The sequence below is a fragment of the Amphiura filiformis genome, chromosome 17, assembly GCF_039555335.1.
Source record: "Amphiura filiformis chromosome 17, Afil_fr2py, whole genome shotgun sequence".
NCBI lineage: Eukaryota > Metazoa > Echinodermata > Ophiuroidea > Amphilepidida > Amphiuridae > Amphiura > Amphiura filiformis.
In genome coordinates, this window is record NC_092644.1 from 17,515,129 (window position 1) to 17,533,450 (window position 18,322).

Here is an 18,322-nt window from a genome sequence, read left to right on the forward strand (position 1 = left end):
TTAAAGGGAATTTTTATCTAGTATTCTGTCTCTAATGTCACAATTAATGTACTCTATGCAGGGGTGTCTTGCAGCAAGCATAAAATGGGCTATTCCACTTGAAATCCATACCCCCTATATGGAAGACACAGCCTTAATCTTTCAAGTTGTGTGAATTTCAAATGGGGTTACCTGAATGGATGACTCCAGTTGAAATTCACACTCCTTGTGCGAGAGATTTTAAAACCCTAATCCAACCCCGAATCCAACCCATGGTTTTTTTTGCTATCGGAAGGGAAAGAAGAAACAAAAAAGGAGAGAAGATAAACAAAGAAGTCACTTGGCACTTCTAGGATTCGAACCACGAACTCCTCGCATGCCATGAGGTAAAACAAAGAGTACCTACTTTGCCATATTTGTTTGGCACTCTTAATTGGCATGCAAAATAGTATACAGGATTATTTCCCTGGCACATAGCGATATAATCCAGAGGTTAACTAATTTGCATTCCGTAAGTGACAAACAAGCATGTTGAATTGGGTACTCTTTGTTGTACCTCATTGTTTAGACCAGGTTTAAAGTTAGAACTTATACCTGGTTTAACTTGTTTTGTGCATACAGGCCTTTTAAAGTCATAATGTACGATCTTATAATATGAATTTGGTTAATTTTTTTCAAACCTGATTTTTTGGCATATTTGTAATGTTTACACATGTCACAACTTGTACCTAAATGGAATCAGCCAAATTTGTTGTGTTTGTAGGTGAACAGAGCAAAGTTCGACATAAAGTCATAATTCTAAGAATTATGACTTTATGTCCTCCCATAGAACTGCGTGTTAAACGGCCAAAATAACAAGCTGTGTTTCTTTCACTTTACCTCGTTATTTCAGCTCAAAATTAACAGAAACCATTCCCGATAATTATTACTAGTATTATTTCAGCATTTTGAGTATATAGTGACAAATTTTAAATTTGAAGGAAATCGTACATTAAGCCTTTAAGGGCGAATTTCTCGATAGGAGTTTTATTAAGCCTTAGGCTTAAGGTGGCCTTGAGGCTACTAAGCCTAGCCCGCTCTCGAAGCCCGAGTCTTAACTGTAGCCGGATTTCTTGAACGCAAATTCAAGCTGGTCTTAGTGGCCTTGCAGGCTTAACGCTTGACAACCGCGTCCCTTTCTACCAGCGACTTAATTGTATAGGCAGTTGGAGGTAGATGTGCATAAGCTGTTGTCCTTCACGGTTTACCGTACTAACAAGGTTACCAGCGCAAAGACTAGCCTAGATCGGCGGTCTTGTGCTTGGGCTTACACCGTACACAACTTGATGCAAGGCTAGTCTTTTTTCTGTTTTTGTGTCTGATTATTTTATTTCCACTTTACTTTATTATGAGTCCTGCTTGCATGATACTTCTATACTTTTTACTCAACTCATTAATTTTTCTTTGCATTTGAAAAAGGGAACTGCAAGCCTACACTACAGAAAAGGAAACTTTGATTCCCCTAAAAGAAGGCCTAAAGCAAAAATTGTTTCACACTTCAAACAAATCATACACATGTTTGTCAAAAGTAAAACATTATTTAAGGATCATTTTGGTGCAAAACAAAAACATAACCAAGCATTTGACAACCATCGTGCGTGCTATCTACTGCTGATATTTTCATGTTCTATTTGCGAATTTAACATGAGTGCATAGTTTAAGATGATGATGATGATGATGATGATGATGATGATGATGATGATGATGATAAAAGAAGTTTTGTACCAAGTTTTTGTACCAATGATTTGTACCAAGTTTTCAAAAATGTTTTTGGAATGTAAAACGTTTTTATACCCTTTATATAACCCGACATTGAAATGTTTTCTGTAAAACATTTGTGTTTGATGTGCAGTAAATTACCAACAAATGTTATTTAATGATATGAAAACGTTTTATACCATGAATGTACCCTTTATATAACCCGACATTTACACGTTTTCTGACAACCTTTTATAACCTTTTGCGTTTTGTGTTTGCTCCGTTCACAAATATAATCATTATTACCATCAGCATGCCTCCGAAAAGTCGCACTCAGGCAACAATTAAATGTATACAGAATTGAATTACTGCATATTTTGCAGCCAATTTTGAAAGCAAGGCGTCCGATAATAAATCTCAGGCAAAAAAGAGGAAAGCATGGGAGCAAGTTCATGTGGAACGTCAAGGTTTTTGGACATGTCAAATATGGGGGTACTTCTTGTAGCAAAATATCGTAAGGTTAGTAATATTTTGTTGAACATGAAGGAGAGGGTTGCTCCTTGACCGTTGTTGACCGTTACAAGTTAGGTTCAAGGACATCAGTAAGCCTTAAAACATTGCCTTTACTGAATCGGCAGCGCGATTTAAATTTGGTATCCGAATACTTCAGAAAAGGATCCTTCCTCTCCTGAAGACGCTCACGACAGCAAGTTGACGTCGAAGATTGCGTCTCGCTTTAATTGCACCCCTTTGGCACCGTTGCTCCAAAAGAAAGTTCATCATTCAAAATGAGTAGGCCTTATAGCAACAGCAGGTTAAAATGACTCGGATGAACACTAAAATAAAATGGTGAAATGTTCAATTAAATCGAACAATAATTATTACTTTGGGGCAGGGGCCTACTCTATGAAAGACAGCATCTGTTTCGATTTCTCAAAAATATGAAAGAAAAACTTTGCATTACAATTTAAGCAAGTTGTCATTTGAAATAGTCCACGGCTTACGACATAAGACCTGCTCTGAGGCAGGGCCAAGAAAAGCCGCTGTAAGCCTGGCCTAACAGGCTTGCGTAGACTACGGCTACAGAAGACTGATTTCGAGAAATGCAAATTTTACTGAAGACTGGGGCTAATCCTACAAGCCTAGCCCACAGGCTAACGAAGCCTCAAGGCTATGGTAGCCGTGCTTCGGGGAACGTGTTTTCAGTTAAGCCTGGTCTTACGACCTCTTAAGCCTTGCGGCTAGACTGGCCAACTGCTAAGCCACCCGTCGAGAAATTCGCCCTAAGAGTCTTCCAAGTGTAAGAGACTGATTTCAGCCTCTTGCACACTATTGCAATTTCCTATACTTCTGTTTTGGGAAGAACCACGGTACATTATTATATAGTTCAAAATAAATGAAGAGACCAAATAAAGAGTTCTTAGAAAGTTGTTTTGTAAAAGTCAACTTGTTATAATAAGATCTTGACTGCGCTGGAAGTCACTCATTTCATTTATATCTTGATATATAAGGCTTTGGCAAAGGGAATTGGAGAAATTAGTGATATATTTTCCTCTGACACCCCGTGACTAGTCAATCAGAGTACGATTCCGTTTTTACCATCAACAACAGTGAATATATTCCTATAACATACGCTCACAAGTCTCTTTCAACACACTGAACTCCCCTTGAGTCCTGGTATCTCATCCTCAGACAATCAGACATTACTTACATGTATGTCGGCATTAATTTATCTAGCAACATGATTTTCAATCAAAATTCTTTTCTCAACAAAAATACACATCAACCTTCCAATCTTCGCATGAGAGAATTTCAACTGAGAAATCCTCACAGTAATGTACTGTGCAATCTTCACATGAGGGAATTTCAACTGAGAAATCCTCACAGTACTGAGCAATTACATATTTGATGTAGGCCTATGTCTTGTCTATCAGATCTAATTTAGTAATTACCCATGCATTGCACTATCATACTTTGCCTATCCAATGGCCTAATGATTTCTGTGGTATATGAAATTCCAGCGACAAAAAAATTTACTTTTGTGCAATTTGTTTCAAAATTAATGAGCTGTGCATTTCGGTTTCTTTTTACAACAATTCACTTATTTGAATTATTTCTATAGCAATGCCTGTCTACATGTTGGTGAATTTTACATTAACCTAACCGAACCTGTTTTTTTTTTTTTGCTATTGGAAACAAGGAGAGAATATAAACAAAGAAGTCACTTGGTACCCCCGGGATTCGAACCTCGGACCCCTTGCATGTCATGCAGAAGATCACGACCTGTAGCCATGGGGTTACACTGGCCTGGCCAGTGAGCGATTCCTGGCTATATTTTGACTTGGGCTGATTGCATCATCGCATCACATGGAATGCATGCATGCCCAGTGGTTTTAAAAGTGAGCTTTAGTGAAACTTGGTTCGGTTAGGGTAAAGACATGACCCGCAATGATTCTGTGTTGTTTGTGTATAGTTGAAAGAAGTAAAGACAAGTCATACTGGAGCACTTTGCGAATGTGCCAAACTGCCTATCTTTTTCCTTAGCGTTTAGGCCTGACTCCCCTGAATTAACTTAACTTGTTGTATAGGTTCACCACTCCCCCCACAACGACTCCGTTTCACTTTCCCAGTGCAATACACTAGGATCCACATCATGCTCATCTATCAGGGGAACAGTTCTTAAACCCCAATTAAATTTGTACATTCATTGAATGACCTTAGAAGATTTGGGTACAAAAACTCATATTCTGCAACTTGAGGTCAAATTTTGCACTATGATTATGTAATTGAGGTTATTGGACTATGTCATTGGGATGAGGTTCTTGTGGGCCATAGTGATATATCCCGCTACCCATATACAACCAAGTGACAATAGTGGTAAGGGCCTTGTCTAATTGCACAACACAATGCACCGCTGGGGCTTGAACCCGTAACCTTCCGATTATGAATCGTAGCCCATATGCACCTAGGAGACAATAGAGGTCAAGGGCCTTGTCTAATTGCACAACACAATGCACCACTGGGGCTTGAACCCGCAACCTTCCAATTATGAATCAGAGTCTGTACCACTGCGCCACAGTAGAAATTGTTGATTTAATTGGAGAATGATAGAAAGATAGGTAGAAAATGACAGTCAGGGAAGGGAGGAAGAAAAATACACTACCGATAATAATAAAATGTTACCTTTAGAACTTCTTTAAAAGTTAAAAATATTATTATCATCACATTGTCAATCACCACCACCACCAACATCTTTTAAAACTAAAATCTTTATCCCCATCACTGCTTCATAAAATAAAAAGAAGCACATTATTGATGAGATCATTATGAAGGCATGTACTCATCATCATAAAATAATAAAAACATAGCTTCAAGTTCATCTAAAGTTAACGTCTGCTCCATGATTACCCCCTAATTCGAGATGAGCCTGATGTACCAGCTCCCTAATTACCCAGGACAAGACCTACTCACTCATCCCTGCTGCATCTATAAACACATACACAAAAAGCTTAAGTTCTCCCGCTTACTACCAGCCAGCTCAAGTTTCCACCAAAATGCGGCCACTGACGTCAGGTTGCCATGGCAGCAATTCAAGCCTCCTCGCCCTGGGCTAGGATGGCTGTGACGACCTGCAGTACCCTTAAGTAGCCGAATCAAGGTGTATATTAGGCACTAAGATTACAAACATCAACAGTACTGCTCAATGCCTGAAGCGGGTAAATGCAATAGCTGCCCTGTGAACATTTGGCAATTTACACACAGTATATAGGATTCATTGACACATGGCAGCTATCCACTTCTGGCACTGAGCAGTTGACAATAGGCAAGATTCAAACAAGCTCATCTTTCAGTACACAGTTCTCTAACCTCAGTAAGCTTCTACATGCATAGAATGACCTTTGAGTGAGGTGGGTACACAAACTCATCCTCCACAACTTGAGGAAAACTCCTTAATCTATGATTGTTGATAGAGGTATGGAACTTCACAACAAGGCATGATGCTGTACACAGTGAGGCAACTCATACGGAGACTGGTCCAAACTAAGATGCGATATAAGGACAGATGTTCCAGCTAAAAATAGTCCATTTGTAATGAACTTACCGTATCTGTGACCCATTATTCCAGCGAAGATGTTTGCGTTAATTTAGATAAATTTGCTATTGGAGACAAACTGGAGACAGATCCTCTTCAGTTACACCTATTTTTAATGGTTGACCCTAGTATGGCTAATTTGGTTTTAAATCTGATTATTGTTAGAGGTAGGGAATATGAAAAATTAGGGCTCATATGATAATATGACTGAGAGATCGCCTCTTACTTTGTGACCTAGTCCAATACACAACTTGTTAGTGCCATTACTAACAAGATGTTAAGAAAGACCGTAATATTCTAAAACAAGTACAACACTGAATTTTCCTAAAACTAGAATTACAAGGTTCATTAAGGTGGCCCCAAAGGTGTGTAAATAACAAAGGTTTGTAAATACAAATAAGATGCAATATGCAAATGAGCTCATTAATATTTATGAATATGCAAATAAATTGACACAAAACTATACAGCACATCAGCCCACCATATACTATCACAATACCAAGTTTTCAGTTGATCGGTGTCTGCATTTAAGCCGCAGAGTGGATTAATGAAAATGTAAGCAAAATATGCCAATAAGCTCATTAATATTCATGAATATCAAAAAATAGAACCTTGTCCACATTACCATATCAAGAAGATGGCCAGGGTTCAACGAGAGTTTTGCTTTTAATACCGGGTACGTTCCAGGGGTGTGATTGAGGATTTCAAAAAAATCCTGAAACTACTTGGTAGTATCATGATACAGACAAATTGCGGCGTAGGGGGAGGTTTTAAGGAAGGGGTATGAACGTTTGGACAGTATTTATTTTGGAAAAAAATCCATATCTTCAATATAAAAGGTCAAAATTTTCAATTGATCGTCGGCTTTTCCTCCCAGCTACATACACTTTAAAAATATATTATTAGATTTATAAAATTTATTTCGAGGAATATCAAATTTTAATAATTTGTCATAAAATTTCATTATATCGTGAATTTCAAAAAATGAAAATTATTTGATATCAGAAAGACATGCTTCGTATTAAGAATGCAATTCGATACGTCTGAGGTACTCTCATGTCCCACAAAAAATACTGTCGAAACGCCATAAACGCTCATTCTAGGTCCCTTTAAGCTAAGAGCTATTTTGGGCATGGATTTCATAAAATATACACATCGCATTCATGATGCACCAAATTGCCATTAATTAAAAAAAACAAAAACAAAAACTCACATCCCTGCTCTTTGTATAGCATTTTAAAATATTTGAAATACCAGAAACAATAAAACCAAGTTCTGTAATCATATGTCAGTTTCAATCTGGGGGCGCTTTACAAATCATCCCTCCCCTGGAAAGACCCGTTTTTTGGACCACGCAGCCAGGAAGACCCCTAAATTATACCCATTTAAGGAGGCTGTGTACTAAGAGACATGCATGTAGTAAAAGTGCAATAACTTTGTAATTATTCGCAGCAAGACATATAAAAGTATACATTTTTATGAAGGCAAGACATCAATAAATCTTAATATAAATTATACAGATTTGGGGTAAAAAACAACAATTATGGCCATGTGTTTTGAACTCGCCACCCTTAGCGTTACATCACAAATATTATGAATTTTTACACCAATCAAGTTTCAAATTAGAATATCTCCACAACTATCAACCCTAAACTAGCAAAAGTATACATTTTTGGAAAGCTGAAGGCAAAAGCAATTTAAATATACACATTTCAACTCATTGTACAGGGTGACCTTGAAGTTATACAGGGTGGAATTAAAAAAATCCAAATAAAAAATGGGTCACTTAATGCATTGCTTATTACTAACTTGCAGTTATAAACTGAAAGTAAACAGCATTGATTTGGTTAGATGTTAGGGGGAGCCTACTGACTTTGGAAGAAAAAAAATCACAGCTGTTTGGTAATCTCGGAATACAGGGTGTCCCAAATATGTTCAAATTTTTTACAATTCAACATATTTTGAACTGAAACATTTTACCCCTAACCCATACAAAAAAGGTAAGTCCATATAATTCCTCATCAAATTTCCTCTCAGAAAATGTAAACTTTGACTATGATAGGATAAGTAATTAAAAATTTAGGGCAACTTTTAGATTTTGAAGACATCCGCATTGCTTACTACAGTGTTTAATATGAAAACAGGTAGTTTTGCACATATAAAAGTTTGCATTTCATAGACTAAACCAATCATAAAGTGTTCAAAATGATTAAAAACAATTAGCAGAATTAATAATCTTTCAAAAGAGCTCTTAACCATGTCTGTAGCCCATATGGATGCAAAGATATGATCAGTTGATTCAACACGCACACACAAAATCTTTATTTCCCATAGACTTTACACATACCGCCACCGCCTCATCCCCCACCTCGGTCATTCTGAACTCAAATAACTCTAACTCCACTATCTTAGCTGATAAACAATTCTCCTTTGGAGGTCTGTTAGGGCACACATTTAGCTACAACATGACACCAAACACACTTCAATACCTTTTGTTTAAGCAGAGATATAACAATTTGAACGAGTCTCGATTTGGAAAAGCGTAACAAAACCACCATTTTTGGGTGGCGAGTTCAAAATGCGTGGCCTTATGAAGAAAATCACAAAAAGTGAGTTTTTGGCAATATTTGTTAGGTACATCATAACAAAAAAACACTCTTTCCAAAATTTTTATTTTGTTTTTAGTTCAATCTTGACTCTTGAGGCTCCATTCCAAAAACGTTTTTTTTATTTTTTTGATATTGGCCTTATTTTTTGAGATATTGACCATATAAGGCATCAAATTGAACTTTTTAAAATTCACAAACGCCTATTTGCACAAAATGATGCCTAAAATCGGAAATAGACAAAATATAAAAAAATGAGAAAACCATTTCTTGAGTCGATCATGCTTTTTACGATGATCATATCTGCTTACCTATAGATGCTGTGTTTATTGAGTTATCGTGTACCTAAATCGTCATTTTAGAAAAAAATGAACATTGAAATAATGGCCGGTGAAGTTTAAAGTGGTCACATCGAATCTCACAGGAGAATGTGGCAGTTTTCGTTTTTGTACCTTATATTACGTGAACATCGGGTAAATCCACAGCCCCTTGAGAAGTTTGAGCGAAATCCATTCATAACTTGATATTTAAATCGGGGAAAAAAAATGAAAAAACCCACATTTTATCAGCTATAAAACGGAGCCATTTGACCACTAGGTTTTTGTGAACTCAGTGCTTCCGCGGTGTTTCCATAAGATGTGCAGCGTATGCAGATAACGTCAGCGTATTTGTGCGTTAACAAATTGCGCGATACATAACGGCAACGCGATGCGATGTTATGTGCGTGTACCCTGCTGGTACAACAAAGATTTTCTTTCCTTTTCAATTTCAAACACGAGTGGAATAGTGAAATAAAATCCTTTAAATATTGCAGTTGGAGTTTACAAACCTGGATTTTCAGTCCTTGTATTTATAAAAATCATAACAAAGTACAAACATATCAAAAAAACTCAATTTTGCGAAAGAAACAATGTCTAGAGTACACAGCTGCCTTAAATAGAGTGCTTGAAAGAAACTTGATTTTGCTCATTTCAGCTTTAAAAGACCCCTAAATTGCTCATTCCTCACATTTCGGTGTATCTCAGGCAATTTTCAATCGGAAAGCCAAGAAAGATCATTGATTTTGACTGTTGGCAGCTCCGAAAGACCCCTTTTACAGGTACACCACCACCTCAAAATTCAATACCTTACCTTAAAACCTGTTGATTTATTAACTTTGGGCTTGTACATGTATGTAAGTGACCAAAGTTTTTACTCAAATTTTGCCCTCCCAATTTGTCAATTAGTCGAGAAGGCTCAACACTAAATCACTACGCTTTTTATGTAACAATAAAATTTGGCTAATGTAGTCAGTAGTGAATACATTGTATATGAGATTGTAGCGAGCATATATATCTACAGACAAAAGCAATGCTCTGTGGCAGATTAGGGCAACTTCTGACTGAGTGGTGATTTTAGGTGGTATACTTTTTGCTCTTACTTTTTGCACCGCGAAATAGCGAAAAAATTCAATGGTCATCGATATATGCCGACCAAAGTTTTGGAATCTACAGAAACAGAGCTATAATTTGACACCAAATTTATTTTGCCAAGTATTGCAAAGATGCCACATATAGGAGACTGAATTAGTGTTGCTGTTGCGCCCCCTCGACTTGCTGCGTTGGTACCAAATAGTCAACTACCGTATTCATTACAAAGTTATTTTGGGTGGGCGTTTATTTTTTACCTGGTTTACCTAATATTTTTTGTAAGGGTTGTTTTTATAGAGACAAATTTCCCTATGTTATAATAGGGTCCTGAGACGTTCTAGTAGCTTTTCTGATACAGTAAATTGCAAGTTTACACAGGACATCAATCCTCAAGTATCCACACTGTCAACGTCTATCACAGTCGCTTCAACATTAATGGTACCCTTTAGCAAATTGAAAATACCCTGGGTGGGCGCTTATTGGGGTGTGGGCGCTTATTGGAATGAATACGGTACTGCAAAAACTGAAGTGGTGCAACCCTTACTAATCCCTACTCAATCAAAATCAAGAACCCCCTCACACATGGTTTTATCACATCATCTCAGCCATGTTCCAAAACTTAAAATTCTAAAATGTTCTAGAAACTTTACAAAGAAACCACAAAAAACACCACCAACATGCTTAATCACAAAAACAATAACAACAACAATGTCATGCTCAACAAAACATAAATTTAGTAAACTCATACGGTACTTGTCCATCTCTCTGAGGTTTTAGAAAATCAGTAGATCAACTCACCATTGCAGGATTTCCTTTTCATTAACTGTAAACAAAACAAATAATCAAGTGGTTAGTAAATTATATAAAATATAAAATCTTAATGAGGATAAATTGGATCCAAAGTAAGGCAGTTTTTCTTTTTAAAAATCACAAAATTTGGCCAAAAAAAAAAGATTTTTGATGAAATTTCATTTTAAACATAATATTTTTTAACTATAACATAGCTCAAATTAAAAAAAATGTTGAGTTCTTTCATCTGATACATGTACCAAATGTGTCACTGTGGCATAGTTTTGAAGATCTAAGCGTTTTTCAATTTTGTTTTCAAAAATTTATTCCACACTTTCGTGTGGATACTGTGGAATTGCCCAGTAGTAGACTAGCCTCACTAGGCCTATCAAATTAAGTAATTCTTGGCCAAACTGGAACACTGTGAACGCTAGTGGCTCGCGATAAACACACGCATAAATATAGCTGCGGTACAGAAGAAAGTATACACGCGCTTTACACTGCGTACACGCTTAGTACACTACATGGACGCAACGCGCATGTTCCAGCATTGTCCAGTTTGGCTCCCGGTTTGGCTAGTTCACCACGTAAACTTGTATGGCTCAAAATTCGGACCGCTTCGCCATTAAGTTTACTGCTGTGTTTTGAAATTTGTTGGCGTTTTAATGATCCACCTTCAGTTATTTATAAAATCAAATTTTGTTGTAAAATAATTAAATGCCCGCTCTAGTCAAAACGAGTCAATAGTTGCTTGTAATAGTTCAAACTAAATAAAGAAAATAAAAGATAATTAATAATTAAAAGTCACCTCGTCCCTTTTTCAAAATCTTTAACAGGAAACTAATAATCAAGTGCGAAGGGCCTTACACAGAGATATTTCTTGCCAAAATTTGACCATTTCTAGGTAGCTTGGCCCTACTTTGTCTGCGTTAGGCCGAGTAAAAAAAAAAAAATGTTTCTCGTCCGCGCCTCCTCATTTTTTGAAGATTTTTCAAATTTCTTTTTATTTTGTAAACTTTCAGTTATAACTGGTTGAAAAAGATGTTTCAGAAGTTGAAACTGATTTTACGGCTTTGTAAATGCATAATACATCATTTAAGAAGAGTTTTGTGATCACTGGAGGGGTCTACCTCTCAAAACAATAAAATAAAAAGGGCTTCCTCCTTTTTTTCAGATATCAATCTGTATGTCGAATACCCAAAATATTGTGCCAAATATACAGGTATTTGGCCATGTGTTTTGAACTCGCCACCCAAAAGGGTGGTGGCGTTGCATTTTTCCAGATCCTTTTGCCAAAAATGTTTATAACTTGACAACCACATACATATACACTACAGACATAAGTGTGGTGTCAATTTAAAGCTGAAACTCCATACTGCATGCTGTGCGAAATTCATTAATGTGTGTTTTAGGGTATTGGAGATATGTCCATTTGTTTTGGACTATTCAGGTGGCGGTGGCTGAGGAAGCGGGCTGTACAAACCCTATGGAAGGCACAACATCATGAGCATTGCAGTTATATTTTTAATTGCTCTCATTTGCAAATTATAAGGCCCCTCTCCATGTAACTTGGACCCAAGTGTCCATAAGTAAAGAGGTATTAGATAAGCTGTGTTTTAGGTCAAAGGTGGGGTCAAAGGTCACGGGTCAAAGGTCATTTAAGGTCATTTTCCGAAACCGTAAGAAAATAGGTATATCGCTCATTCTACAAAATCCGGTGCCAATCCACTGTAAAAATTGAAAAAAATAAAGTTGTTCAAAAAGACCTGCTTTTTGTGTTTTTTAAGAGCAAATGTATCACTACTTTCAGATGTAAAAGATTGTCAACACCACTTGCATATTTTTCTTTCAGGACATCATGATGTTTTTTAACACTAAAACTCAATGTAATGTGAGCTACGTTACCGGCTACAAAATGGGTTGGTTTTACTTAATCCAAGGTCATAAAAAGCAAACGAAAGATCACTTGAGTGAAATGTAACACCGATTTCACCATTTCATAGAAGTTTTGAAGATGCATAAATGAGTGCGTAACGTAGCTCACAGTAACGTAGTTCACGGGTTTTTAATGTTTTTGATGTGATTTGCGAACGTTAGAATGTTATGTCGGTTAATTCTAATATAAATGGGATTCGATCACTGGTACCTATCACATATTATTAGGAAGTACTTGTTATACAAGTGCATACTATGGAATTCTGGTAACGTAGCTCACCAATCTTAACATGGTCGGTCGAAATTTCAATGTTTACAACATTTCTATGCCAAAATGCTACAGCATCACGATTTTTACTGTTATTTTTAAAACCTATGAGTGTTTCCTTTCAAAACCGTAAACTACGTTGATACCTCTGTTTTACGTCTTTCCAATAACGTGTGTTAAAAAGTGGTAACGTAGCTCACAGCGTTTTAAGTGGAAAGTGCAATTTATTTTAGAATTACACAAAGACGTTTTAATCACTAAAAATAATGTTGATATGCAATATGATGACGCCTTTATCTAATTAAAAACAACAAATATGTAAAGATATCGCATTTATTCAAAGAAAATATTAAGGATCAGATTTGACACTTGAGCAGTGGAAACGCAATTTTAGCGATTTTCGAGCCTTTGCAAGGGTTAATCAGGCTGAAGAAAGCATTTAAAGTATGGACAACTATATATGTCCGTGTAGATCTCGTTTAGTTCTACCAGAAAAACAACATATTTGATGCCCTAAATGCTCGACAAAGTATTTGTGGACCAAAGAATGGAAAAAGGGCTATTGGCACCGGATTTTGTAGAATGAGCGATATACCCCACCTCCATACAAGTATACATTTTCTGAAGGGAAATTTCATGGGGAGTTCAAATATGATGAGCAATTAAAGATAGGGGCAGAGGTTAAAAAAATATGTCTTGAAAGATAAAAATGAAAAAGTTAAATTTTAGCTGACAATTTCAGTCTGGACAACTTAACAATACCCCCTACAATTTTTTAAATGGCATATTTGGATTGCTCATGCAACTTCCCTTCAGGAAACGTATAGTTTGCATGGGGTGGAGTGTATATTTAAAATATTATGTCAATTTCAACCTCGGAAGGCGTTTACAAATAAACTCAAAAAGGCTGCGCAACGCAAAATGGGGCGAGTTCAAGACACATGGCCATTTAGCATCGTTTTCCAATAAAAAATAGAAATTAAAAAGCCCTCATCCTACTAATTTTTAAAAACCAGGACGAGAAACATGTTTTTATTTTTACTTGGCCTTATATGAAAAAGGACAGTCTTAAGTACACCCATCGTATGTGCGAGTTACGGCTTTTACCAATTGGACAAGGCCTTGGTTTATACCGGCTCCATACTTTCGGTAAGTAAATGTGCAACGCTTTTGATGTTTTGGGAGACTGGGAGGGTTCAGAACAAAAAAATGATGGAGCAATATTCCTTCACCACACTGCCGTACGGCAATACCTTATACGATGGACAAATAGTATCAGTTTGTGAATGAGGACATCGTATTAAGTTCCTTGTACTAAGTTTGGCCAAGAATTACTTAATTTGATTACAGGCAAAAAGCGCAATTTTTTGCAGCAGTGCTGCATTAATTCTGAATTGGCTGGGTGTTACTATACTGAAATTTTCGAATGTGAAAGGCATTTTGTACCACTGAAGTTTTTCAGTACACATCGATAGCTTTATTAATATAAAGATTGACTTTTGTAGAATTTGCGTTGTGCATCCCTTGATTTTATATGCGATTTCATTGAAAGAAGTGTTTTTAATGCAATGATTTTCAACAACACACTCAACCTGGGCTCCTTGCATGAGGAATATTAGCTACAAGCATTAGCTGAGCATGCGTCCTGTCAATTTCTACTCTCACACCCCTGATTTAGCATAGGGATCAAGGGTAGCGCTAAGTTGCTTTTTGGGGTCCCGGACCCACCAAAATAGAGTTGGGACCCCCTGTTTTTAAATTTTCTGCAAGTTCAGGGTCCCTGCAGACCCCAGTTTTTCAATCTAGCGCTATTGCAGATATACTATTTATGCTGCATTTGTGCAACTCGGGACTCGCTAAACTCTACTCCGGACCCCCTACTTTTTGATTGTTTGCAAGTTCGGGGGTCCCTGCGGACACTCGAGTGATTAGTTCTAGCGCTACCCCTGATAGGGATTGGGCTCGTTTGCATATGCATGAGTTCGTTGAGTTGGTCGTAGCGTCCTTGGAGATAGTACATTTCTAGTAAAATGGTATAGATGAGTTTATAGTCAAAATGCGTGATGTATTTTAGCAGTTTAAACGTAGGCCTATGTTTTTGTAAATGTGCATAATTTCCAATCACGTCGCAGATGGCAACTATCACAGCACAAGTAATAATTTATCCTAGTGTATTCCCCGGTAGAATACCTTGCATATGCCATAGACAAATTTTGATAACTTGGTTGGTAGACAGAGATGACGTCAGTGGTACTGATTTTGGTTTAGATCTGAAACCATATTATAGGCCTACCTCAGGTTTAGATTGAGAAAGTATAGGCCTACATATCAAGTAATTATCTGGTGGGAATTGTTTTATTGTTGTATTAATTGTGCTATACTGAACCCGACAACCACATTTGAAGAAAATAATTATAACTATGATTAATTTTATCATGGGCTATATTTTTGCCAGCGGAGGAATATGGATTTAGCCTGGGGAGTTAGCTTTCAAAAACTGTATCACGTGTCATTACATGTGGATGGGATGGGTGAAGGTTACCAAAGTATGGTGTGTTACCATTACAACAACAACTTACTTATTTACATAGTACATCCAATCACAGCGTGCTGATCTGTCTAAAGTAATAAACAAAGGTTGTTCAGTCGCACAGTAACAGTGCATGCACGTCATTAGCAGTGATGCCAACGCCGCGCCTTAGGCGCACAATTGGGCTACTTGGCGATCACTTGCCGCTACTCAAAAAAGCATGCCGCTACTTGTCTAAAATTGGGCTACTTTTGCCAGTCTCAGGCCGCGGCACTAATTTGATGTATTTTCCTTTCAATTTAGCCGATTTATAAAGGTTTTGAGTCTTTGAAGCTCAAAATTGAAATTAGAATGGGTTTTGTGACCATTTATTGATCGGTAAGTAACTTCCCAGTAAGTACCGGAAGTTTCAAAGTCAAGTGCTTTTCCGCCCAATTGGGTGTTTTGCGTTCTAAATTCGGGTGAATGCGCCCAGATATCCGGTATGGGGCGCTTTTTTGGACGCTTAAAAAATTGGGCTACTTTAGAATCCTTTACCGCGGCCTGGCGAGTCAATGCGCCGCGCCTTGACGCTGAAAAGTTTTGGCAACACTGGTCATTAGAGGCACTGTAGTTTAATATGGATATGCAAACGAGATGGCCGGTGACCGTGACTCAACTGTAAATGATTACTCTTCGGGACACCTTGACGGATTTTCCCGCAATTGACACACCGTGCTGTAAGCATGGTAAAGTGAACCTGTAAAATGTACCAAATGCAGTTTTTGATATTGCGGTAGGCCTACATGTCAGCTATTTTTATGCAATTTTCGGCCGTTGTTTCGGCCTACAGTTTGTTTAGGACTTCTTTGTTGTGGACCATACTATTTTGTTTTTACGAAAGTGATAATTTCTCCATCATTTTGTTTCAAGTTGCTTTATTTATTACTAAATAGCCTATTCGGTCTGGGTATTAAATTGATAGGCCTAATGGCGCAGTGTAAAGGACCATGCGGTTATAAGTTGAGACTCCCAAAAGACTGACGGCGTGACATTTTTCTTGAACAAATGAAATGATAATGATATTTTCAAAATGAATACTTACACCCCTCATAGGGGTCTATGTAAAACAGTCAATTAACAGAATTGCAAGTGTAGTCTAAAAGTGACAAAGAGATATTGTATTCTCTGGTTTGGAATGAGTATTTATGACTGAAAGCAGTTTAAGCAGCTAATTAGCACTAATTAAACCTTTTGAATAAATAATTAGGTCTGTTAATGAAGTAAATTTTGATCACCCTGTATACATAGAAGCAAACATCGCACCCAAAATAAAGTATATTTCTGGTTGGCTTTTTCAATTCAAGCTCTGTTTGATTTTGTGGTCCTCAGATTGAGAAAATATTCCTGAAAAGAAAAATATACCACATGTTCCTTAAAAAGTTCATTTTTACACACTGTAGGCCCTATATCGTCTAGTACACCCTGAATATTGATTTATAATTTTGGTCAGTTTAATCTCTGTTCTTAATGCTTTCCAGAAATAGGCCTACCTGTAATTGGTTCATAAAATGATATAACTATTCATCGCAAAATTGAAAACAATGGCCATACCCGATGTCAGTCAATGGTATATCCAAACCACAATATGAACCTGAAGACTCGTCATCAGACTTAGACACTATCCATGCTATCAATGAGGAATTGCTATTACCCCATACCACAGTATTATGTTTATAATCATTCCTAGGCCTTATTAAAGGCTCAAATGCATACAACTTTTAAACTCATTTATGTTAAGTACAAACTTGAGAATAATTATGTTCTTCATTTTAAGTAAATGTCATCATATGTTATTAAGTATACCAAGAAATGAACTAAGTACTCAGCATATAAATTAATTTGTGCCCTCATTGTGGGTTTTAAGACAAAATAAAATAAAGGAAACAAACATCATTCTCCTTTTTTACAGTGTCGTTTCTAAAAGCTCATTTTTAAGCCAAAGGTCCTCTCAGTGAATGTGAAATCCAACATTTTTTCTTCATTCACTGCGCCGTCTTTTTTAAAGACATTTCTTGTTTGAAGTAAAAAGCTAGTAACCTCTCCTCTCCTCTCCTGGGTTATTTCTCGCCTCATGTGCCGGTCACATTTCGCTTAACTTTCATACTTATTGTTTATTTGTTCTTCATAATGTGCAATTAACTAACACCCACCCGAACTTTCCATTCAATGGGAGCAAGTAAGTACTGCACTGCACATTAGTATGTACTGTGACTGTGTTTTGTATGTGATGCACATTTATCGAATCTGCTGTACTCACAATGTGTTTTCTCCAATAGTTCCTCCAATACGTCTTGTCGTAGTTTACTGTTCTTTTTCCCCATTGAATTACAGATATTTAGCTCATGAAGATAACAGGTTCTTACAATAAATCCACGCAAACAATTTGTTTGTAATAGTGAGATTCCAGAATACGGGCAGACAAGTTTTATCGATCACTCTCCTGCTTCACTGCATGTTGTTTACTTGTTTATGTGCAACCCCATCACTGCCCCTATAACTTGTACAATGTAGTGAGTGCGCGTTACTAATTGATTGACAAAAAATGAAGTCCAAAACAATTTAATAAAAGTACCTGTGAATAAAATAATAAATCCATCAGATTAAAGTTATGAATCATATTTGCAGAAAACTCATAATTATGAGGCATTTTCTTTTATAATTATTTTTTAAAATAAATTAAGATCTTTGGAAAAAACTTTTTGTGCGTAGGAATATTTTTGGTATCCAGTGTTTTTAATTTGTAATTTTAAATCCTAAAATCATTAGTACCTGTTCATCACCTGTGGTGACAATAGCAGACGTGTGGATTGCATCATGACGACTCAAACTAGGCCTATTTCCCCTGGGACTATTTCGTCGTTATTTACATTATAAAAGTATGGGTATTAGGCCCCGGGATTAAGTCTACTTTGATTATGATTTAAGACTGGTCTG

At 36.8% G+C, this 18,322-nt stretch overlaps 1 protein-coding gene across 1 annotated transcript in view; it reads right to left on the minus strand.

The window, feature by feature from the left end:
- LOC140137394 (neuronal calcium sensor 1-like) overlaps positions 1–17,866 on the minus strand; it is a 35,677-nt gene extending 17,811 nt beyond the window's left edge. The window contains exons 1-2 of the mRNA XM_072159035.1: positions 17,646–17,866; positions 10,623–10,647 (exon numbers count right to left, since the gene is read on the minus strand). Coding sequence (XP_072015136.1) covers positions 10,623–10,647; positions 17,646–17,709 — 89 coding nt within the window. The 5' untranslated portion in view covers positions 17,710–17,866. The remainder of the gene's footprint in view (positions 1–10,622; positions 10,648–17,645) is intronic.
- Between the last annotated feature and the right edge of the window lie 456 nt (positions 17,867–18,322).